This window comes from Carcharodon carcharias, chromosome 17 (assembly GCF_017639515.1).
Source record: "Carcharodon carcharias isolate sCarCar2 chromosome 17, sCarCar2.pri, whole genome shotgun sequence".
NCBI lineage: Eukaryota > Metazoa > Chordata > Chondrichthyes > Lamniformes > Lamnidae > Carcharodon > Carcharodon carcharias.
This window is the reverse complement of record NC_054483.1, coordinates 37684495-37710124: the sequence shown is the minus strand read 5'-3', so window position 1 is coordinate 37710124 and position 25630 is coordinate 37684495. Positions and strand designations below refer to the sequence as shown.

General features: G+C 42.2%; 1 protein-coding gene across 1 annotated transcript in view; it reads right to left on the bottom strand.

Moving 5' to 3' along the window:
- The window catches only part of hk1 (hexokinase 1), a 276629-nt gene that overhangs the window by 117019 nt on the left and 133980 nt on the right, over positions 1-25630 (bottom strand). The window contains exons 11-14 of the mRNA XM_041209696.1: positions 23738-23886; positions 21106-21225; positions 20848-20943; positions 6449-6548 (exon numbers count right to left, since the gene is read on the bottom strand). Coding sequence (XP_041065630.1) covers positions 6449-6548; positions 20848-20943; positions 21106-21225; positions 23738-23886 — 465 coding nt within the window. The remainder of the gene's footprint in view (positions 1-6448; positions 6549-20847; positions 20944-21105; positions 21226-23737; positions 23887-25630) is intronic.

The following is a 25630-nucleotide window of genomic DNA, read 5'->3' as shown; positions in this document are numbered from 1 at the left end:
CTCTTCTTCAGCGCTACAGAGGAATACAAATGTGATGGATTTTATACTGTTAAGAGGGGGTGGAGCAGGTGGAGCAAAATAGGGGGTCAGGAATAGGCGCGAGCACAGGAGATATTTGACAAAGATGTCATGGACACAAGACACAGGAGGTGTTAATGTAGTGTTAAGGACTAAAGAAGGTGCTGATAATGGCTTAAAGGTAAAGTAGCAGAATGTGTTAAGGATTTTAAAAAAGCCCAAAAAATATATAAAAATAAATAAAAATAAAAATAAAAATAATTGTTTAAAAGGGGGTAAAGATGCCAGCAGAGTGGGAGCACCTGTGAAGAACATCCCAGCCTATAGCATCCTATAATTGCAGCAGGGAGCCTAGGTCAGATAATCAGGACCAAAGTGTTATCACTCCATCTCCAACCTGTAGTTTGTGTGAGATCAACTCCCTACAGGCGGCAGATGACATAGAGAAAGGAAGAAATAACTTGCATTTATATAGTATCCAGCACGTGTGTGGTGGAGACAACATTTATGCTTAAATTAAAACAGAAAATGCTGCAAAAACTCAGCAGGTTTGACAGCTGTGGAGAAAGAAACAGAGGTACCGTTTCAGGTCCGTATGAAACATAGAAACTAGGAGCAGGAGTAGGCCATTCGGTCCATCGAGCCTGCTCCACCGTTCATTATGATCATGGCTGATCATCCAACTCAATAGCCTGCTCCCACTTTCTTCCCATACCCTTTGATCCCTTTCACTCCAAGAGCTATATCTAACTCCTTCTTGACAACATACAATGTTTTGGCCTCAACTACTTTCTGTGGTAGCAAATTCCACAGGCTCACTACTATCCAGGTGAAGAAATTTCTCCTCATCTCAGTCCTAAGTGGTCTACCTTGTATCCTCAGACTATGACCCCTGGTTTTGGACTCCCCCACCATCGGGAACACCCTGCCTGTCTAGTCCTTTTAGAATTTTATATGTTTCTATGAGATTCCCCCCTCATTCTTCTGAACTCCAGCGAATATAATCCTAATCGACTCAATCTCTCCTCATATGTCAGTCCCACCAACCCAGGAATCAGTCGGGTAAACCTTTGCTGCACTCCCTCTATAGCAAGAACATCCTTCCTCAGATAAGGAGACCAAAACTGCACACAATATTCTAAGTGTGGTCTCACCAAGGCCCTATATAATTGCAGCAAGATATCCCTGTACCTGTACTCGAATCCTCTCGCTATGAAGGCCAACATACCATTTGCTTTCTTTACCACCTGCTGCACTTGCATGCTTACCTTCAGTGACTGGTGTATGAGGACACCCAGGTCTCATTGCACATTCCCCTTTCTCAATTTATAGCCATTCAGATAAAAATCTGCCTTCCTGTTTTTGCTACCAATGTGGATAATCTCACATTTGTCTACATTATATTGCATCTGCCATTCATTTGCCCGCTCACTCAGCTTGTCCAAATCACACTGAAGCATCTCTGCATCCTCCTCACAGCTCACCCTCCCACCCAGCTTTGTGTCATCTGCAAACTTGGAGATATTACATTTAGTTCCCTCATCTAAATCATTAATATATATTGTGAATAGCTGGGGTCCCAGCACTGACTCCTGCAGTACCCCACTAGTCACTGCCTGCCATTCGGAAAAAGACCGGATAATTCTGACTCTTTGTTTCCTGTCTGCCAACCAGGGTTTTCTATCCATCTTAATACACTAACCCCAATCCCATGTGCTTTAATTTTACATGCTACTCTCTTATGTGGGGCTTTGTCGAAAGCCTTCTGAAAGTCCAAATAAACCACATCCACTGGCTCCCCCTCATCAACTCCACTCGTTACATTCTCGAAAAATTCCAGTAGAATTGTCAAGCATGATTTCCCTTTCGTAAATCCATGCTGACTCTGTCCAATTCTGCCACTGTTTTCCAAGTGCTCAGCTATTAAATCCTTTACAATGGACTCTAGAATGTTCCCCACTACCAATGTCAGGCTGACTGGTTGATAATTCCCTTTATCTCTCTACCTCCCTTTTTAAATAGTGGGGTTACATTAGTTATCCTCCAATCTGTAGGAACTGTTCCAGAGTCTATAAAATCTCGGAAGGTGACCACCAATGCATCCACTATTTCTAGGGCCACCTCCTTAAGTACTCTGGGATGTAGTTATCAGGCCTTGGGGATTTATCGGCCTTCAATCCCATCAATTTCTCCAACACCATTTCCCTACTAATACTTATTTCTTTCAGTTCCTCCCTCGCCCTAAACCCTGTGTTCCCCAACATTTCCGGTATGTTATTTGTGTCCCCCTTTGTGAAGACAGAACCAAAGTATGTATTTAGTTGGTCAGCCATTTCTTAGTTCCCAATTATAAATTCCCCTGTTTCTGACTGTAAGGGACCTACATTTGTCTTCACCAATCTTTTTCTCTTCAAATACCTATAGAAACTTTTACAGTCAGTTTTTATGCTCCCTGCAAGCATATTCTCGTACTCTATTTTCCCCTTCTTAATCGATCCCTTGGTCCTCCTTTGTTGAATTCTAAACTGCTCCCACTCCTCAAGTCTGTTGTTTTTTCTGGCCAATTTGTATGCCTCTTCCTTGGATCTCATACTATCTCTAATTTCCCTTGTAAGCCATGGTTTGGCCTCCTTTCATTTTTTACTTTTGCGCCAGACAGGAATAAACAATTGTTGCAGTTCACCCATGCGCTCTTTGAATGTTTGCCATTGCCTATCCACCATCATCCCTTTAAGTAATGTTTCCCAATCCATCACAGCCAACTCACGCTTCATACTATCATAGTTTCCTTTATTAAGATTCAGGACCTCCAAGTCTCAGAATCAACTACATCTCTCCCCATCTTGATGAAGAATTCTATCATATTGTGGTCGCTCATCCCCAAGGGGCCTCGCACAACTAGATTGCCAATTATTCCTTTCTCATTACACAATACCCAGTCTAGGATGGCCTGTTCTCTAGTTGGTTCCTCAATGTATTGGTCCAGAAAACCATCCCGTATATCCATCCAGGAATTCCTCCTCTACGGTATTGTTACTAATTTGATTTGCCCAATCTATATGCAGATTAAAGTCACCCATAATTACAGATGTTCCTTTATTGCATGCGTCTCTAATTTCCTGTTTAATGCCATTCCCAACATCACCACTAGTTTTGGGATCTATATATAGCCCCTACTTATGTTTTTTGCCCCTTAGTGTTTCTCAGCTCTACCCTTACAGATTCCACATCGTCGGAGCTCATATCTTTCCTCACTGTTGCGTTAATTTCCTCTTTAACCAGCAATGCATCTCCACCGCCTTTTCCTTTTTGTCTGTCCTTCCTAAATACTGAATACCCCTGGATGTTCAGTTCACATCCCTGGTCACCCTGCACCCATGTCTCCATAATCCCAACTATATCAAGATGTGTCAAAGTGTTTTATGGCCATTGAAGATTTTTGAAACACAATCACTATTGCAATGCAGGAAATGCAGCAACAAGCAGCCATGAACAGTGGCAAGACAAATGAACAAATAATCTAAAAAGACTTGTATATTGCATTTTTCACAATTATCAGACATCCCAAAGTGCTCTACGACTGAAGTATTTTTGAAGTGTAGTCACTGTTGTAATATAGGAAACATGGCAGCCAATTTTGCACATGGCAAGTTCCCACAAACAGCAATGTGCTGTTGACCAGATAATCAGTTTCAATAATGTTGATTAAGGGAGAAGTTTTGGACAAGGTTCCAGGGAGAACTCTCCTGCCCTTCTTAAAGGTAGTATCATGGAATCTTTCTTGTCCACCTGAGAGGAGAGACAGGGAACAGTTTAACATCTCATCTGAAAGACAGCATCTTTGACAGTGCAGCACTTCGAGTACTGCACTGGGCTGTCACCCTGGATTTCATGTTGAAGTCTTTGTTGGGGATAATATATCAGCATGGGTACAGGATTGGCTAAGTAACAGGAAACGGAGAGTCAGGATGAATGGATCATTTTCAGATTGACAAAATGTAATTAGTGGAGTGCCACAGGGATCAGTGTTGGGATCTCGACTACATATGCTTCATATTAACAATATGGATGAACTGACTGAATTGTCGGCAAATTTGCAAAATAGGCAAACACAGAAGATAGGTAGGAAAGCAAGTTGTGAGAAGTACAGAGAGTTTGCAAAGCGATAAGTGTGTGGGTGAAAATGTGGCAGGTAAAGAAAAATGTGGGAAGAAGTGAGGTTGTCCACTTTGGCCAGAAAACTGAAAAAGCAGAATATTATTTAAATGGAGAGACTGCAGAGTTCCGTGGTACAGAGGGATCTAGGTATCCATGTACAAATAGGGAAGTCTTACTACAACTGCACGGGACATTGGGTGAGACTGCAACTGGAGTACTGTGTATTGTTTTAGTCACCTTACTGGAGGGATTTACTTCCATTGGAAGCAGTTCAGAGAAGGTTCTCTAGGCTGATTCCTGGGATGAAGAGTTTGTCTTATGAAGAAAGATTGAGCAGGTTGGGCCTGTAATAACTGGAGTTCACAGAATCACAGAATTCTTACAGTGCTAAAGGAGGCCATTTGGCCCATCATGTCTGCACCTGTTCTCTGAATGAGCAATGTACTCAGTGCCTTCTCCCTGTAACCCTGCACATTCTTCTTTTCAAATAACAATCCAACCCTGCTTCCACCGCACTCTCAGGCAGTGCATTCCAGGCCTTTACCACTCGCTGTGTGGAGAAGTTTTTTTCCCATATCGCTTTTGCTTCCTTTACCAAATATTTTAACTCTGTGCCCTTTCATTCTTGACCCTTTTAAGAGTGGGAATAGTTTCTCCCTATCTCCTCTGTACAGATGTTTCATGATTTTGAACAGTTCTATCAGTTTAGAAGAATGAGAGGTGGTCATATTGAAACATATAAGATTCTGGGAGGGCTTGGCAGGGTTGATACTGACAGGATGTTTCTCCTTGTGGGAGAATCTGGAACTGGTGGACACAGTTTAAAAAATAAGGGGTCTCCCATTTATAACTGAGATGAGGAGGAATTTCCTCTCTCAGAGAATTGTTAGTCTTTGGAATTAACTACACCAGACAACAGTGGAGCTGGGTCATTGAATATATTCAAGGCTGAGTTAGATAGATGTTGGATTTACAAGACAGTCAAGGGTTGTGGGGGACAAGCAGGAAAATAGAGTTGAGGCCATAATCAGATCAACGATGATCCTATTTAATGGCAGAGCAAGCTCGTTAGGCTGAATGGCCTACTCCTGCTCCTATATCTTATGATAGGCTTGGCCTAAATAGCCAAGTGGTTATGATACTGGGCTTGTAACCCCAAGATCAAGAGTTCAAGTCTCACAATGGCAAACTATGAAACAATGTAACTTCGTTTAGGCCTAAATGGCCAAGTGGTTATGGTACTGGGTTTGTAACCCTAAGATCAAGAGTTCAAATCTCACAATGGCAAACTATGAAACAATGTAACTTCATCTGAAACAGATGGAAACAGGTTTACTCAAAAAAAGAGTATCAAGAGTTCAAATCTCACAATGGCAAACTATGAAAAACGATGTAACTTTAGCTTGGCCTAAATAGCCAAGTGGTTATGGTACTGGGTTTGTAACCCCAAGCTCAAGAGTTCAAATCTCACAATGGCAAACTATGAAACAATGTAACTTCATCTGAAACAGATGGAAACAGGTTTACTCAAAAGAGTATCAAGAGTTCAAATCTCACAATGGCAAACAATGTAACTTCATCTGAAACAGATGGAAACGGGTTTGTACTCGAAAGAGTTATATCTTATGATAAGTGGGGCTTAAACCTGCAGCTTTCTGATTCTTGAGGTGAGATTAATACCCTTAAGCATTGGTTGGTCTGAGTGAAAAAAATGTGAATAGTGCTTAATCTGAGTTATTGTGTGAGATATGACTATCTGAGATCTGATGTTAATTGGTACTTCCTGTGTTATTTCTATGTTTATTCCCTTTTGACAAAACTGGACTTCATGTGATTTAGTATGACAAATTTTCAGGTTTGTGACTATACAAAGGTAATTTTTGTTTGCCATTCTATGATGGGGACATCAGAAGTTTGTGTGTACGCTGACAACTATTTGTCAACTCTTAACTGGTTGAAAGCATCTGCTCCTGGTAGATCAGGTTCCCTTCAGAAATACAAATTGAAAAAATGAGCCCCATAACCACAACACTAATGTTTTACACCGTAGTGCTCCTGATCTGGATGGTCAATGGGCCCCATTGGACAGCCCTCCTAATTTTTCAATTGCCCAAACTCAATTAGCCTGTTTATCCTGCAATCGAGCAAAGCTTCATATCACGAGTGTTAAATCTTAACTTTTAACCCTTGCTTTTAGAACTACTTCCAAGTTTTCATCATGCATAGGTTGCAAATGGTGCAAGTTTCAGAAGGTTAACAGTATGTTACTCACCCACAATCATACCAACTTCACAATGTGGATCCTCATAAGCACACGTCATCATTGTCCCAACTGTGTCATTCACAATCGATACAACATCAAGTTCAAACTCCTAGTGGGAATATTTTTTTAAAAATCAGACATCAACAGAGAACCAGTATATCAAGCTCAAGAGATTGAATGAACTACTCCAGTTCCTATGTAACACACTTGAGAACTTGCTGTTCGTTCTGTATCAGTTAGATGGTAGTTACCGACTCTGAGCTATCCTGGCTGAATACCAGCAGGTTTTAATTCAACAAATGCTCTGAAAGGGACAGTTTGCACCAGATAAAATCAGCTTTCTTCTCACACATCACAGATACACCGGGCTCCGGTTTGATGGAGATGGAGTATAATGTGGGAAAATGTGAAGTTGTTGACTTTGGCAGGAAGAAAAAAAAACAGGCTATTACTTAAATGGAGAATGGCTGCAGAATTCTGATTTGCGAAGGGATCGAAGTTTTTGAGTGCATGAGTCACAAAAAGTTAGTATGCAGGTACAACAAGTAACCAAGGTGGCTAATGGAATGCTATCCTTTATTACAAGAAGAATTGAACATAAAAGTAAGGATCAAAAACAAAACGTGCTGGAAAAAGATTCATACGGACTCGAAACATTAACTTTGTCTTTCTACAGATGCTGTCAGACCTTCTGAGGTTTTCCAGCACTTTTTGTTTTTGTTTCAGATTTCCAGCATCTGCAGTATTTTGCCTTTATAAAAGTAGGATGTTATGCTTCAGCTATACTTGGTGAGACCTCACCTTGAATACTGTGCAGTTTTGGTCTCCTTATTTAAGGAAGGATGTAAATGCATTGGAGGCGATTCAAAGGAGGTTTACCAGATTGATACTTGGAATAAGTGGGTTGTCTTGAGGAAAGGTTGGACAGGCTGGGCTTGTTTCCACTGGAGGTTAGAAGAGTGAAGGGTGATTTGATTGATGTGTACAAGATCCTGAACGGTCTTGACAAGGTGGATGTCGAAAGGATGTTTCCTCTTGTGGGTGAGTCCAGAACTAGGGGGCACTGTTTTAAAATTAGGGGTCACCCTTTTAGGACAGAGATGAGGAGAAATTTTTTTCTCAGAGGGTTGTGCAACTTTGGAACTCTCTGCCTCAGGTGGAGGCAGGGTCATTGAATATTTTTAAGGCAGAGGGAGATAGATTCTTGTTAGGCAAGGGAATCAAAGGTTATTGGGGGTAGATGGGAATGTGGAAATTGAAACACAATCAGATCAGCCATGATCTTATTCAATGGCGGAGCAGGCTTGAGGGGCCGAATGGCCTATTTCTGCTCATATGTTCGTAGGGTTTGCGAAATAGTGCTTTGCCCTCCACCCAATCCTCACAAAGTCACTTGAGTTAGAGGGAGTCTGGCTGAGGATGGGATCTCAGCATGCTGAGAACACAGAGCTGGTGTACCACTGAATCTCACCAGGCATGCCATCACCTCCCACCGCATTGAGAAGGCTGAAGGCTGCAAAGAACAGGGACGCACAAGGGAGCGCCTGGAACACTGTGCACCTTAGAAATGAAAACTACATTACAGTAACTACAAAGAAGAAAATGTGATGGAGGAAAATATGTTAGGAGCATTAAGGTATCACTTACAGCTCCCTCGACCATTTGAAGAAATTTGCTGCAGGGATCACAAGGACGGAAGAAAGAACTTGCATTGATATAGCACTTTTCACAAGTACTTTCTTCATAGCCAGTGAAGTTAGTCACTATTCGAATGTAGAAAACTGAATGCTGAATCATAAAGACCCTTGAAAGGCACGAGCACGATTTTGGTCTATGCTAAACTGTGCAGTTTGTAATATAGCTGGCTTCAGGGTTCCAACTCCTGACTACTAATGAGTGATCTTGCTGAAAAGTGCCCATTTGTGCATAAGTGAGTTATCAGAACACAACTAATAACTGTAGTACCACTAGTCCGTGTCTCTGGTACCAGCACCCACCGATGGTACCAGCACCCATGGGTCAGTGCCTGTGGTACCAGCACCCACAGGTAATATCTTCAGGAGGAATGGAAGATAAAATGTGACCATATGTTTCAGGACACACGCACATCGATAATCATTTTTCATTCTGCTCTACAGATGGGTCTCCTGGCTGGGTTTGCTACGTGATAGCACACCACACCTGAATCGTCAAGAATTGCCTTGAGGCGAAAAGGCCTTAACTGGAACACATGTCAAGGCAAAAATGCACCTGGAAACTTTCAGAATGAAATGTGATTCAACAGAGTATTTCCAGTTAATTTCACATCAACCCACAGATGGAGGAAATGAATATTCCTGGTAGCTTCTAACTCCAGAACGGGAAGTACCTGTTGTCCATTTTCCCCCCCTCTTTTCATAATAATACTGCCCTTGACTAGACCATGGTTCATAAGTGCTGCAGGACCTTGAACACCATGCCAAGTATCCAGTCATTTGTCCTGTGCCAACCGAGTGAATGCTCACAGGCTATTTGAGAATAGAGGGTATGTCAGCCAGGCCTCATCCTGTTCTCACAAAATATCCACACCCAGGTGGGTTTAGTGGTTAAAGTTACTTTTGCACCTGTATGACGGAGTGCCAGCAGCAATGGCAGCTATAGCTTGCAGATATTTTTCTTAGAATATGACTGGTGAGAAAGGTTTGACATAATAATGGCAGCAATGACCAATTACATAGCAGCAAAGCAAGACTTATAAGCTGGAAATGACTTTTGCTGATGTTCAGGGCTGACAAACAGTTTAAAGTCTGGGAGGATTGAATCAACTAGCTCTGAAAACAGACATGAGAATCATGTCCACTGTATTGTAGGCAGCACATTAAACTTGTGCGATCTGCAGTTCACATGATAGCTTCATGTAGTTAACGCTATGTGCCTTGTTCAATATAGTGAGTGCCTAGCGTAATTTAAAGGCAACCTCTTAAAGAGGAGGTGCAGTGTGACTGCAAAACGACTGCAAAAGTGACTGCAAACGTGAATCTAGGCTGTGATACTTTAGTAGCTGAACATGTGAGAGAGTGAGCACTAAGATGTTCAGATACTACACTGGAGGTCTTGGTGGAGAGGAAAGATGTGCTTTATTCACAAGGTAGCAGAGAAGGCCCTCCAAACAGATGCTCAGGAAGTAGCAGGAAGAAGTGCCAGCAGAGTTCAATGCCAGGAATTTGCTCCAAGAACATGGTGAGTATCTGGTAAGTAAGTGGTCAAGGTCTATTCTAATCCTAAGGTTTAAAATAGTACAGGGATTTGCAATAAGGTTAATAAGTACACAAAAGAAAATAAATAATTGAATAAAATAATTAAGTAATTAATTAAAGCACATAGTATGGCAGGACAGGTGATGTATCATGGCTACAGCATGTGGGAGCTCCTGGATACGAGTGTGAACCAGGGCAAACACGTCAGCAGTAAGTGCCTGCGGTTTGAGGAGTTTCGGCATTCTACCTAGTCCCGCTTCCCTGACTTATCCCTGTAGCCTTGCACATTCTTTCTTCCCTTTTGAATACCTTCATCGAACCTGCCTTCACCACCCTTTCAGGAAATTTGCAGATGACACAAAGATTGGCCGAGTAGTGGATAGTGTAGAGGATAGCCATAATCTCCAAAACGATATAGATGGGTTGGTGGAGTGGGCGGTAAAGTGGCAAATGGATTTTAACATAGAGAAGTGTGAGGTCATACATGTAGGGAGGTTAAACAGTTACAGGAATTACAAAATAAATGGGAATATACTAAGAGGGGCAGTTGAAGTGAGAGATCTTGGCGTACAAATACACAGGTCCCTGAAGGCAGCAGTTCAAGTAGATAAGGTTGTAAAGAAGGCATATGGAATGCTCTCCTTCATTGGCAGAGTTATAGAATATAAAAAGTAAAGATATAATGTTGGAATTGTATAAAACACTGGTGAGGCCACAACTGGATTTTTGTGTGCAGTTCTGGTCACCACATTACAGGAAGGATGTAATAGCTCTGGAGAGAGTGCAGAGGAGGTTTACAAGAATGTTGCCAGGGTTAGAAAAGTGTAGCTACGAGGAGAGATTGGATAGGTTAGGGTTATTCTCCTTAGAACAAAGAAGGCTGAAAGGTGACTTGATTGAGGTGTACAAAATTATGAGGGGAATAGATGGACAGGATAAAATTGTTTCCCTTGATGGAGAATTCTAGAACCAGGGGATATAGGTTCAAGCTAAGTGGCAGAAGGTGTACTGTGGACATGAGGAAGAACTTTTTTATGCAGAGGGTAGTGGGTGTCTGGAAATCGCTGCCCAAGTTGGTGGTAGAGGCAGAAACTTTAAACTCTTTTAAAAAGTACCTGTATCTGCACCAAAAGTGCTGTAAGCTGCAGGGCTATGGGCTGGGTTCAGGAAGGTGGGATTAGAAAGGGCACCTGGGTGTCCTCGGGCTGGCTATGGTTCTATAGTATTGAGCAACGGGATAGGATTAATTGATAACCTCATAGTGAAGACACCCCTCGGTAGCAGCGATCATAATATGATTAAATTATACAATCATTTTGAGGGAGAAACCAGTGTATCCAAGACTTGTATTTTAAACTTAAATAAGGGCAATTATGAGGGCAGGAAAGCAGAAAACTGAACTGGCAAATGAGGTTAAGGACTGGGTCAATAGAGGCTCAGTGGCAGACATTGAAAGGGATATTTCAGAATACACAGAATAGATACATTCCAATGAGAAATAAAAATTCCAAGGGGAGAGCCCACCATCCGTGGTTAACTAAAAAAGTCAAAGACAGTATCACATTTAAAGAAAAAACATATAATTACGCAAAGATGGGTGGCAGGTCAGAAGATTGGAAAGAATATAAAGAACAGTAAAGAATGACAAAAAGATTAATAAGAAGGGAAAAATTAGAGCACGAGAGAAAGCTAGCTAGTAATATAAAGACGGATAATACAAGCTCCTACAGATATTTAAATAAGAAAAGAGTTAACAAAGTGAGCATTGGTCCTACAGAGAGTGCATCTGGGGAATCGAAAATGGAAAGCAGGGAGATGGCGGCTGAAATAAACAGTATTTTGCTCCGGTCTTCACCATAGATGACACAAGTAACATCCCAGAAATAGCTGTAAATCAGGAAATGGAAGGGAGGGAGGGAGGAACTCAGGAAAATTACAATCACCAGGGATGTGGTATTGAGCAAATTGTCAGGGTTGAGGATTGACAAATCCCCAGGTCTGGGTGGACTTCACCCTAAGGTCATGAAAGGAGTGGCTAGTGAGATAGTTGATGCACTGGTTCTAATTTTCCAAAATTCCCTAAATTCTGGGAAGGTTCCATTAGATTGGAAAATAGCAAATGTGATTTCCTTATTCAAAAAGGGAGGGAGACAGAAAGCAGGAGACTACAGACCAGTTAGCCTAACATCTGTCACAGGGAAAATGTTAGAAGCTATTATTAAAGATCTTATAGCAGAGCACTTAGAAAAATTCAAGGCAGTCAGGCAGAGTCAACATGGTTTTGTGAAAGGGAAATCATGATTAACCAATTTACTGCAGTTCCTTGAAGGAGTCACATGTGCTGTGGATAAAGGGGAACTGGTGGATGTACTGTACCAAGATTTCCAGAAGGCATTTGATAAGGTGCCATATCAAAGGTTACTGCGGAAAATAAAAACACATGGTATAGAGGGTAACATTGGAATGGATAGGAGACTGGCTGGCTAACAGGAAACAGAGAGTTGGCATAAATGGGTCTTTTTCTGGTTAGCAGGATGTAACAAGTGGTGTGCTACAGGGATCAGTGCTGGGACCTCAACTTTTACAGTTTATATAAATAACTTGGATGAAGGGACTGAAAGAATGGTTGCTAAATTTGCTGATGACACAAAGATAGGTAGGAAAGTAAATTGTGAAGAGCACATAAGGAGGCTACAAAGGGACATAGATAGGTTAAGTGAGTGGACAAAGATCTGGCAATTGGAGTATAAAGTGGGCAAATGTGACATTGTCTATTTTGGCAGAAAAAGTAAAAAAGAAGCTTATTATCTAAATGGTGAGAGATTGCAGAGCTCTGAGATTCAGAGGGATCTGGGTGTCCTAGTGCATGAATCACAAAAGGCTAGTATGCAGGTACAGCAGGTAATTAGGAAATATAATAGAATGTGATCATTCATTGCGAGGGGAATTGAATACAAAAGTAGGGAGGTTATGCTTCCGTCGTACAGGGTACTGGTGGGACAACATTTGGAGTATTGTGTACAGTACTGGCCTTATTTAAGGAAGCAGTTCAGGGAAGGTTTACTAGACTAATACCAGGAATGGGCGGGTTGTCTTAGGAGGGAAGGTTGGACAGGTTAGGGGCTTGCATCTATTGGAGTTTAGAAGAATAAGAGGCAACTTGATTGAAAACTATCAGATCCTGAGGGGTCTTGACAGGGTGGATGTGGAGAGGATGTTTCCTCTTGTGGAAGAATCTAGAACTAGGGATCACTGTTAAAAATAAGGGGTCACTCATTTAACCAGAGTTGAGGAGAATTTTTTTCTCTCAGAGGGCTGAGAGGCTTTGGAACTCTTCCTCAAAAGGCAGTGGAAGCAAAGGGCAGAATTTTGCCCTTGGTGGGCCCCACCGGCTCAGCGGCGGGTGGACAGCCGACCCCCACCACCAAAATGAGGCCCGCCGCCATTTTGAGTGGGCAGGCCAATTAAGACCCACACAGTATCCTGCCCCACAGTGCGGGGTTGGGGGTGGGGGTGGGGGTGGGGGGGGTGGGGGTGGTGGTGGTGGTGGTGGTATGTGTCTGTGTGTTTGTGGAGGGATTCCCCATCTTTCAAAGTGCGCTCTTTTGCGTGCATGCTCCCTGAGGCAAAGTGCTGTTTCAGGGAGATTACTGACAGTCCAAAAAACTTTAAAAATAGAAAAATTTAAAAATTATTAACATGTTCCCATTATGTGACAATGTCACATGAGATGGGACATGTTAATAAATATCACATAAAATGCATTAAAGTTTTTAAAAACGGACATGAAGCCTCATCCCGCCAGTAGATGAGGTTTCATGTATTATCAGAAACCCGCTGGGACTCCTGGCCTGCCCGCAGCCTTAAGGTTGGACGAGCAGGTCTTTAATTATCTTAATTAGCCTGTCAATGGCCTTAATTGGTTATTGACAGGTCAGCGGGCAGACAGCTGACTTCGCTGTCTGCCCACTTTCCTAAAAATTTAAAGGGACTGGGCTGACGTCGGGGGTTCCTCCCGACGTCATCCCGCATCATTTTCCCATCGACAAGCAGGCCCCGCCCCCAAATTGCTGACGGGAAAATTCAGGCCAAAGTCTTTGAATATTTTTATGGCAGAGCTATATAGAGTCTTGATTAACAAGGGGGTGAAAGGTTATCGGGGGTAGGTAGGAATGTGGGGTTGAGGCTACATTCAGATCATATTGAATGGTAGCAGGCTCGAGGGGCCGAGTGGCCTACTCCTGCTCCTAATTCATATGTTCGTATTAGCTAGTATTAAATGCCTTTCATAACTTATACATTTTAAAGACCTGAACATGCTTAAATAACTTAAATAGGATTAAAAACAAAGTTCTGGAAACACAATCAATATCTGTAATGAGAAAATCCAGGTCATGATGTTTCGGTTGTCCATCATTTGTCAGAACTGAGGCGCTCTGTATTTCTAGTATTTTAGGTTTTATTTCAGATTGTCAGCATTCGGAGATTTTCTATTTGATTCGAACATAAAAGGATCGAAGTGTTTTATAAGAAAATGGCTGTGTTGTGTTTATCATGATTTATAATGGGCACAATCTGTATGCATGTGGGAACAAGAATCTTCAACAGCTGATGAGGGAGCCCATGGGGTAGTAGGGGTGGGGGGTGAATGGTGAGGGGTGTGGACTACATTGAATTTACACCTAACTGATGAAGGGTGAGCAATGAGTCAGGTTGAATTACAGAAGCATTTACAATCTAGCAATCATAAAGTTGCTCATTTTAATGTTGAAATGAAGTCTGGAGTGAAGAGGAAAGCCATGAAGTTGGTGTCAAGCCCACCTGCATTAGTTACCAGGAAATCACAGCTCTGATGTTGGGTACACATCTTATTACCAGATCATGCAAGTCGAACTAGATTAACAACTGAAAGTTATAGCACATTAAATGGAACACAGATTAACCCCATTCCTTCTAAACAAGTACATTTTCAAAACCTTATTGGTTCTGCTCAGTAACTTATGAACTTGGCAAAAAGCTTTATACTTATCCCCACCATGTGTTTCAGCTGCACAAAAATAAAGAGTCTCACTATTAGTCTCTAATTTCATGTCCAATCTAGTGTTAAGATAGAAAGATAGCTTTTATAATTAATTGAAAACTGCCATTCTTCAAATTACTTCTGGCAAGGACAGGCCAGTAAACAACAATTTGCTTTCATATAGCCCCTTTAACAAGGAAAGATTCCACAACATGTTCAGAGACATTAATACCATTTTAGTACATACCTACAAGGAATCTGGTATACATTGAATACTTAACACAATCCACATTGTACTCTACTCTTATATCACTTCAAATAAAGCCTACCCAAGGAAAATCTGGATCAATCAGATTTGAATCCTAAAAACATGCATGTGTATTCTCCCCTTATAACTCAGAAGACATACTTCATTAAAGAGTCACTTCATTAAAGAATGCAGCTCATGGATCTGCTTTAAACGTATCTTCAATGTCGAAATTATAGATCACTATGTTTCCTGGTAGAGGTCGATAGAGCTCTTAGAGCTTTCCAATTTAAACATCCCTGTCCTTAGGCAAAGATACAGTTCTATATAAAAAGCTGATCTAATGAAAATATCAACAGAAACTAAATATGTTTGTGGATCTAACACACACTCTTCATCAGCACTCATCAGAGTGGACACTGAATCTGGACCAATAATAAGATTAAAGGATTTATGTTCAGCTATGTTTACTCTAGGCAGGTGTGGCCAAAACACGGCCTGCAGGCCGGATGTGGCCCGCAAAGCCCCCCAATGTGGCCCCGAGGCAATTTTCAAAATGCCAGTAAGTGGGGTGGAAGATTTTGAAAGAAACTGTTCCTCCAATCACAGGCTGTTAGGATCACAGATAGTGAGGGTGAAGAGACTCACTGCCTGGGGTATGGGAGAGAAGGTGAGTGAGTGAGTGTGGGTGGGGGGAAGAGAGAGAGTGTGAAAGAGTGAGAGAGAGGGATGAGTGAGTGTGGGAGAGAGCGTGAGTGTGGGAAGAGACAGTGTGGCAGGGAGAGAAATTCTGTGGGACAGTGTGTGTGGGGGAGAAAGAGAGTGAATGAGGGAGTGTGAATGAGTGAGTCATTTTGGGACTGAGTGTGGGAGAGAAAAAGAGAGTGTGAGGGAGAGAGTGAGTGAGCGCAAGAGAGGGAGTGAGTATGAAAGACAGAGAGTGAGCGAGTGAATGTGAGGGAGAGGGAGAGAGAGAGAGAAAGAGTGAGAATGTGACAGAGAGAGTGTGAGTGCAGGAGAAGGAGAGCATGGGAGAGAGAGTGTGTGAGATAGAAAGGAAGAGAGAGCATGGGAGAGAGAGGGAGAGGGACAGTGAGTGTGGAAGAGCGAGAGAGAGTGTGTGGGTGAGAATGAGTGTATTGGGGAGAGAGGGAGTGAGTGAGTGAGTGAGTGAATGTGGGGAGAGAGAGGGTGAGTGTGGAAGAGAGAGAGAGAGAGCAGCCAGGATTTTACAGCCCCTGCCGCCCGACAGGATACTACAGTCCCATTGAATTGAATGGAGATTTAAATGGCTTGCTGCATCTGCCAGGTGAGATAGGCTGTGGCAGGGCGGTAAAATCCTGGCCAGTGAATGTGGGAGAAAGAGAGTGTATGGGATAGAAAGAGAGAGTTTGCGTGAGAGAGAGAATGAGTGTGGGAGAGAGGGAGTGAGTGCGTGGGAGAGAGAAAATGTGAGTGTGCGAGAGTGTGTGGGAGAGGGAGAGAGCATGTGTGTGGGAGAGACAGAATGAGTGTGGGAGAGAGGGAGAAAGTGTGGGAGAGAGAGAGTGAGTGAATGTGGGAGAGAGAGAGAGATTGAGTGTGTAGGAGAGAGAGAGGGGGGCAGCATGAGTGAGGGAGAGAAAGAGATTGTGGGTGATAGTGAGAGTGTGGGATGTGTGTGTTTCTGGCTCACTCACAGTCTCAGGATTCCCACTCAGCATGTTGGTGGATTGGGCAGACAGTGGCAGATGAAGTTCAATGTAGAGAAGTGTGAGGTGACTCATTTTGGCAGGGAGAATGTGGAGAGACATTATAGAAAAAGGGAGAAACTTAAAGGAGGTGCAGGAAGAGATGGACCTCAGTGTATATATACATAAGACACTGAAGGTGGCAGAGCATGTTGAACTTGTATAAGGCACTAGTTAGACCTCAGCTGGAGTACTGCGTCCAGTCTGGGCGCCATACTTGAGAAAGGATGAGAGAGTACAGAGGAGATTCACAAGGATGATTCCTGGGATGAAGAACTGCAGCTATGAGGATAGATTGGAGAGGTTGGGACTGTTTTCCTTGGGGAAAAGAAGGCTGAGAAGATACTTGATGGGGGTATACAAGATCCTGAGAGATATGGACAGGGTAAATAGTGAGAAACTGTTCCCACTCAAGAGAGCATCAAGAACTAGAGGGCACAGTTTCAAAATAATGGACAAAAGGAGTAAAAGTAACGTGAGGAAACATTTTTTCACCCATAGGAGTCTGCAATGAACTTCCTGAGAGGGTGGTGGAGGCAGGTTCTATTGAGGTACTCAAAAGAGAATTGGATTGCCACCTGAAAAGAATATGCAAGGTTATGGAGATAAGGCGGGGAAGTGGGACTAAGTGGAATGCTCTTTCAGAGAGCCAGTGCAGACTTGATGGGCCAAATGGCCTCCTTCTGCACTGCAAAGATTCTGTGATTCACCCTTACCTCCACACATCAACGCACAATCACATCCACTCACACACTGGGTGAGGGCGAGTCAGTGAGCATCGAGATTGGGCAAACACATTCTGTCCCTCTCGCACTCTAATGCTGATCTTTATTAATTATCAATTTATTGCTTTATTTTGCTCAGCAAGTTGCTTTTCTTCGTACCTCAACTTTATTTGGAAATTCAAGTTTAATTTTGTGCCAAACATTATCTTTCCAAAAGTTGATCATCAGCCCGTTGAGTGAGAAAAAAATGGAAATATGACTTCCAAGTGAAAAGGTTGAACAAGCTTGACTTAAGGGCCAGAATTTCCCAGCCCCCCACACCGGTGGGACCTTCTGGTTCTGCTGATGTGAACGGAGATTTCAATGGCTTGCCAACCCCTCCACAGGGGAACCTGCCACCAGGGGGCTGGAAAATTCTGCCCAAGGTCTTTGGAAGGGACAGCAGCAGTGGTATCCCTTTGGACACACATGATTTTCTCTGGCATGAATGGTGAGAAAAGTGAGAATGAGATAAATTCATGAAGTTGCCCACCTTCAATATGCCAGATGCAAACACTTCAGCTTTCTTAGACAATTGTTGAAGACAAAGGTTATTTTATTGACCATCTTTTGACCTTATAAGGGCTAACAAAGGGAATATGAATAGGAACTTGCAAGGGATATGAAATCAACAGAAACCGTTTTCACAATTATATTTGGAAAAAGTGGCTGATGGTAGCAGTGTGGGCCCCTTGAAAACTGATAATAGTATGTTTGTCAATGAAACTAAGGAAATGGCGGCAATGTTGAATAATACTTTGATTCAGAATTTACAGCAGAAGTCAGAATTCTAGACATCCCAAGGATTGGCAGGTCTGGTAGGTACTCGAACAGGCAGAATGTAACTACTGATATCTGGAAAGGGTCTGTCCTGGGCCTCAACTGTTCACTGAGTTTATTAATGACTTAAGATGACAGGATAAAAGCCACATATCTAAATTTACCAATGACACCAAGATAGGCAGCATGGTAAGCAGTGTAATTTTATGCTTCTGTCTACAGAAAACAATAAAACACATGGGTAAAACTGCAGCAAATGGATTTCAATGTTGACAAATGTGAGCTCATCCACTTTGGATCTAAAAGGTTAGAGAGTGTTCTTTCTAAATGGTGAAAAACTTAAAACAATGGAGGTCCAAAGAGATTTAGGGTTAGGATCATTAAAATGTCATGAACTGGTTAAGAAAATAATTTAAAAAGTTAATAGAATGACTACGTTTATATTTAGAGGACTAGAATACAAGGGGTAGAAATCATGCTTCAGCTGTACAAAGACAGATTACACCTTAGGAAGGATATATCAGCCCTGGAGGGCTGGATGATGCCTGGACTTCAAAAGTTAAATTACAACGAGGGATTACACAAACTAGGATCATACCAATGAGCTTTAGGGGGTTAAGGGTGATCAAGTTGAAGTTTTCAAGGTATTAAGAGAGTAGATGGAGAGTAATAACTTCCACTGATGGCAAGTCTGTGACTGTCAAAAAAACAAAGGGTAAATCTTTCGGTCTCCAGATTTTGGACACTGGACGTAGGACTAAAGATGTGAGTTGGGTCCCTGTGGATGTCCTGACACGCGGACTTACATAGGAATTGCCCAGTAAATTTAAACTTCTGATGGGCAATTCCCCTGTTCCCGGGACACTCTGCAAATGTCTTTGACGCTGAGCTAGAGTCAGGAACCTTGGACAGCTCCATGGTATGTTCTGGATATTTGGGTAAATGTTAGACAGATTAAAACCTAGTCTAACACCTGGGCAACTCCACAACCAACCACCACCCATGCACTCCCGCTGACCCACCAACTAACCCCCCCCGCCACTTGACTACCCCCCTAACCTGACCTGACTTCCCACCCCAACCTGATCCGGCTATCCCCCAACCTGATCCGACTAGCCCCCAACCTGGCCCGACTACCCCTCCAGCCTCACCTGACTTCTCACCCCAAACTGACTCGACTGCCCCCCACAACCTGACACAACCTCCCATCCGACTACCTCCTCCCCCAAACTTGATGCGACATCCTACCTGACTTCACGCCCCACTCACCCAACTAACCCCCTCCCAATTTGAGCACTCACCCCACCAACTACCCCCATCCCAACTACTCTCCTAACCCGACTACCTGCCCCCACCCAACTACCCTCCCCCCACCCCGACTATCTGCCCTGACCCGACTACCCTCCCTGCAACCCGACTACCTGCCCCTACCCAACGACCCTCCCCCCACCCCGACTCGACTACCTGCCAACATGACTAGGCCCCATCAACCCAACCAGATTATCCTCAAAGCTGACCTGACTACCCCCATCACCCAACCACCCACAACCTGACTACCTTATCCTTCACCTACCGCTTCACCCACCTACCTCATCACTTAGCTAGCCACCTCAGCCATCCATTCACCCAGTCACTAACGTTCAAAGACCGGACTTTAAACTACCTATACAGCAGCTAGTGCCATAAAAGTGTAGTGTGTCCTGACTTCCCTAACTCTGCTCCACTCTGAAGGCGTTCCCTGAGGGATGCTGCACTGCGCATTTATGCAGCAGCATTGGGTCGGGAGAATCTTTGAGTGCAGTAGCAATCTGCTCATCATTGCCACCGCTCAGAAGACTCAGCCCGAAGAGTCTAAAAATTCTAAAAATTCAGGAGCAAAATTAAGAAACAATTCTACACACAAAGCATTGTAGAAGTCGAACTCTCTATTGGAAACAACAATGATGCAAGAGAAAATGCTAATTTTAAATTTGAGATTGATAGATTTGTGGTATCCAACGGTATTAAGGAAAATGAGCTAAAGGCAGATACATGAAGTTTGGTTGCAGATCAGCTATGAGCTCATTGAATGGCATAACAGGCTCAAGGGGCTAAATAGCCCCCTCCGGTTCCTATGTTCCTGATGGCCTCAGCGGCAAATCAACTTAGATTTTCAAAGTGAGACAGATTCTACAGTAGTTAATAAGAGTATGGAGAAAACCACAGAACTGGAAATACAAAACAACTGTCATCACTAACGAAAATAATATATAAGATAGTAACCAAGAAATCATATAGGCAATTCAGAAAAAACTTCTTTACCAAAGAGTGATTGGAATGGGAGACTCAGGGAATAGTTGAGATGAATTGTGTAGATGCATTTAAATGAAAAACAGATAAACACACAAGGCAGAAATGGATTGAAGGTTTACTGAAAGTTTTAGATCGGAAGGATGGGAAGAAGCTCAAGTGGAGCAGAAATGCTGGCATGGACTGTCAGGGTGACTGGGCTGTTTGTGAACTGTACATCCTATGTAGGTCTATAAATAATAGAGATTATTCAATAGGCTAAATGATTAACTCTTGTTTCAGTGCTTCTATAATAGCCCATATAATGATCACTTATAAATACAAAGCAAAAATGAAACTTACATCTCTTCTTTTAATGGCATCCCTTAGCATAGTAACCACATCCTCTCCCTCACAATCTGTCGCTTTAAAGCCTTTGGTCCATTTAAGAAGAATGCCCTGAGAGAAAAAGATACTTCAGTAATTCCACAAGTTGCCTGGAAAGCACTTTAAAATAGCAATGCACTATTACGAACAACATTATTATATATTAATATTAATACCATATTAGGCCAAGCAACACTGCTTTTTTTTTACTATTTTATGTATAAATGGACTTGCCTCATCTAAACTCTTTTGTTCACAAGGGAAGGAAAATGTGAAACCAAGAGGAAGCCGAGCGCCTTTCATTCCCATGTAATCGAGGAAATCAGAGATGCAATGAACAATGTGGTCAAATAGCTGAAAATCAGAAGAAAATCACAGTCACCTAATTATTATTGGTAGATTATCAGCACATAATAAGCACAATTCTTTTCAGTATCTCTCTCCCCCTTTTACTTTTTGGTCAGACTGTGCCTGATAGTTTCTTTCTCCAGCCAGTGGAATGTTAATCTAGATAAAGACTCAGTAAAAGAAGGCAGTTTAATTGTATGTATATTGATATGGAGTCATCAGTAACAAGAATATGGTAACCACGTGTTATTAATCTAATGGAGGTGAAGTTCTCTTAAAGTATCTGGGGCCTGACATTTTGGGGGCACTGAGATCTGTCACCAAAAGCAGCAATAAAAGCAAGCTCCCTTCATATTTGCTCTTTAACAGGCCAAACAGAGGCTGGTGGATAATAACCCCTTTCCAAACCTCCTTAAATAATGCAGCTGTGCTATTTGACTCGAGAGTGGCCAAAGTAACATCTTTGTTCAAGAAGGGATGGGGTGACAAACTGAATAACTGTAATCTAAGTTGTGGACTAACTCTCAGAATCCAATTTTAACTGTGACCAGTCTTTAGGGCTGAGGACTGATGTGAATTAGAAATGCATCTGCCACTCCACCTTAATTTTAAACTGGGAAATACATAAATATGGGGAGCTTGCAGAACAGAAGGATTAGTTTGGGTTTGCTCTACTAAAGAATTGTCACAGACACAATGGGATAAATGGACACCTGCTGTGCTGTAAATCTCTAGGCTAAGGAATCTCACAGAGTTAGGAATACTGAGAGCCATTAGAGAATCATAGAATGGATGCAGTACCGAAGGAGGCCTTTGGGCCTGTCGTGTCTGTGCTGGCTCTCTGAAGGAGCAATTCACCCAGTGCCACCACCCTGCCTTTTCTCCATAGCCAGAGAATTTTTTATTTTCAGATAATGATGCAATTTACTTTTGAAAGCTTCAATTGACCCTGCCTCCACCTCACTCTCAGGCAGTGCATTCTCAATCCTAATCTCTTACTGCCCAAAAAAGTTTCTTCTCATGTTGCCATTGTTTCTTTTGCCAATTACCTTAAATCTGTGCCCTCAGCTTCTTGATCCTCCCACCAATGAGAACAGTTTCTGCCTATCTACTCTGTCCAGACTCCTCATGATTTTGAACACCTCTATCAAATCTCCTCTCAACCTTCTCTTCTCCAAGGAGAGTAGACCCATCTTCTCTAACCTACCCACTTAACTGAAGTTCCTCATCCCTAGAACCATTCTCGTGAATATTTTCTGTACTCTCTCTAACGCCTTCACATCCTTCCTAAAGTACGGCATTCAGAACTAGATGCAACAGAAGTTTAACTCTATGCCCCTATTGATAAAGCCCAGGGCGCCGTATGTTTTATTAACTGCTCTCTCAACCTGTCCTGCCAGCTTCGATGATTTATGCACATATACACTAGGTCCCTCTGCTTCTGCACTCCTTTTAGAATTGTATCCTTTATTTTATGTTGCCTCTTGGTGATTTTCCTAACAAAATGAATCACTTCACATTTCTCTGCATTAAAATTCATTTGCCACTTGTCTGTCCATTCCACCAATCTATGTCTTTCTGAAGTTCACAATACTTACAGGTTTCGTATCATCCATAAATTTTGAAATTGCTCCTGTACACCAAGATCTAAGATCCAAGATCTAAGTCATTAATATATATCAGGAAAAGTAGGGTCCCAACCAACATTCCCTGCTGAACACCATCATAAATCTTCCTCCAGTCCGAAAAAATGTTCACCGCTACTTTGTTTCCTGTCACTTAGCCAATTTCATAACCATGTTGATACTGTCTCTTTTAGTCCATGATCTCTAACTTTGCTCACAAGTCTGCTGTGTAGCACTTTATCAAATGCCTTTTTGAAGTTCATGTACACCACATCAACAGCATTAGCCTAATCAACCCTCTCTGTTACCTCATCAAAAAACTCCAGCAAGTTAGTTAAGCATGATTTGCCCTGAACAAATAAATCCATGCGGGCTTTCCTTAATTCATCTGTACTTGTCCAAATGACTATTAAATTTGTCCTGAATTATCATTTTAAAATCTTGCCCACCACTGAGGTTAAACAGGCTGGCCTGTAGTTGTTGGGCTTATCTTTACACCCTTTTTGAATAAAGGTGTAACATGCAATTCTCCAGTCCTCTGGCACCACCCCGAGTCTAAAGTTGGAAAATTACCACTCTCACTTCCTTCACTATCCTTGGATGAACCTCATCCTGCCCTGGTGCCTTATCAATGTGAAGTACAGACAGCCTATCCAATACCTCCTCTTTATCAATTTTAAACTCTTCATGTTTCTGAACTGCCTTCTCTTTCACCATGGCCTGGGTAGCATCATCTTCCTTGCAAAGTATTCATTTAATACCTCAGTCTTGCCCCCAGCCTCCATACATAAATCCACTTTTTAGTCTCTAATTGCCCCAAATCCTCCACTTACCACCCTTTTACCATTTATATGCCTCCATAAATACACTGAATTACCCACAAAATTACCTACCTCTTCACCTGTTCCTTGCATTATCTCCAAAGGAATAGCATAGATTTTGTTGTGCATTTCAACTGTTCGTCTCTTGCCACTACGAATCTTCACGAGCAGAACACGGAAGTTGGTTCCACCAAGGTCAAGGGCCACAAAATCCCCGTTTTCTGTTAATAAATATTGAAAATACTGAGTACATACTTTTGACCTCTGCTTTTTTAAAAAAATGGATTTACCTTTAGTAAAATTAAAATATAACCATAGCTTTTCTTTGGACTGGTAGTCATACATCTTCACACTACGTTGCAGTATAACACCCATTCATTGATTCTTGATACCCACATTCTTAAGAAAAGAAATAAAGATGCAAGTACATTTATAGAATGCCTTGTCATGTCTCAAAAGTCGTCAAGATCTACAATAACAGCTGTCCATTCCAATGCTGTCCTTTTATTGTCTCTTTTTCAATTACTTTTCCAATTCCACTTTAAACAGATTTAAACAGGCCCAGATTATCGTCTTGAGCTGAGAAAATGCAAGTCAGGCCCCTTTCCATTTTCCAAAATCTGAGTCCATCTCCGAACCCCGTTCAAGCCATATTTTGTCTCTGAGAGACGCGGTGTGGAGAGGGCTTGGGTTTTATGAGTCGCAATGAAGTGTGGGCGCTGAGGCATGCTGGTTAGAAGACCCTCCTCAGTTCTCAGGAATGGAGGCCCAGCTCCTAACATCATTCTTATGCCCCTTAGGATTCACCCCTCACACTCCACTCATCCCTTATACCCTCTCCATTCCCCTGCATGCACCCTTATATTCCCAATTCTCATTTCCCCATATCCCCTCCGTCCTTTATCATACTCCCTCATATCCCCCAATGCCCACACCATGTATTGTCACAGCCCCATGCTCCCTCATATCCCCCATGTCTCACATATCCTCCATATACACTCGCCCGGTGTCCACAATTGACAGACCTCTTTGAAACTGACATTGAAAAAATAAACTTCAAACAACCTAACAGAGCTGTCATTCAAAGACGCTTCATACTGAAAAATACTCTCATTCTAATGAGCCATTCAAAAAATGTGAATTCCCTCAAGTGGTCAATGTATTGTAAGGACAAACAAACACTTATCCACTTACCACATCAACAACAGATAATTCTTTAGTAACCTCTTAAAACTGTCAGTCAAACTGTGAACACAGCTCCCTGCTGCGAAAAGTGGTTCTGGAGCATTTGAAACTCCGTCAAACTTTCATAGTGAGATCAGCTGTGAAAAAACCTTGGGATATCTAAATAATGGAGTCTATTGAAACTGAAAAACCAGGTGACCTTTTTTTTAAGTTACATCAGATGTCTTGACAATCAAAGCAGTCCCAGTGCTGGTGACCGCATTTTTTCCTCTAAATGAAAGCTGCTGAAGATTCTTTTTTAATTTAAAAGGACTCTGCATTTAAATCACTTCAAATTATTACACTAGAGATCCCAGGCAGTGTTTCCTTCAGTTTTGAATATATAGGAAAATTACACTAATGCATCTTTACACTTAAACAAAGTAATGGTCAATTTAACTTTCAGGACAGAGCCCTATGATGAATGACTGCAGTTAAAATGCATCTACATTATAATACAGCATCTAATAGTGGCATTTGAAGTTTTCGAAACATTTAATAATTACTTGTCAGAATTACTCCAGTGATCATGAACTCTCCAATGCGGCGGCTTTCTTTAGGGATTCAAAACCCCCAACAGTACAGAAAGATAGTATAAGGTTCACAATGGTGACCCAAGCCTCAGAAGGGGTTTCTGTGGCCTTCCCTAACCCATCTCCGCCTCCACTGGGAGATGAAAATTCAGCTCATAGTCTCTGCTTGCCTCTTGTGATAAAACCTTCCATGTTCTAATACTGGCTA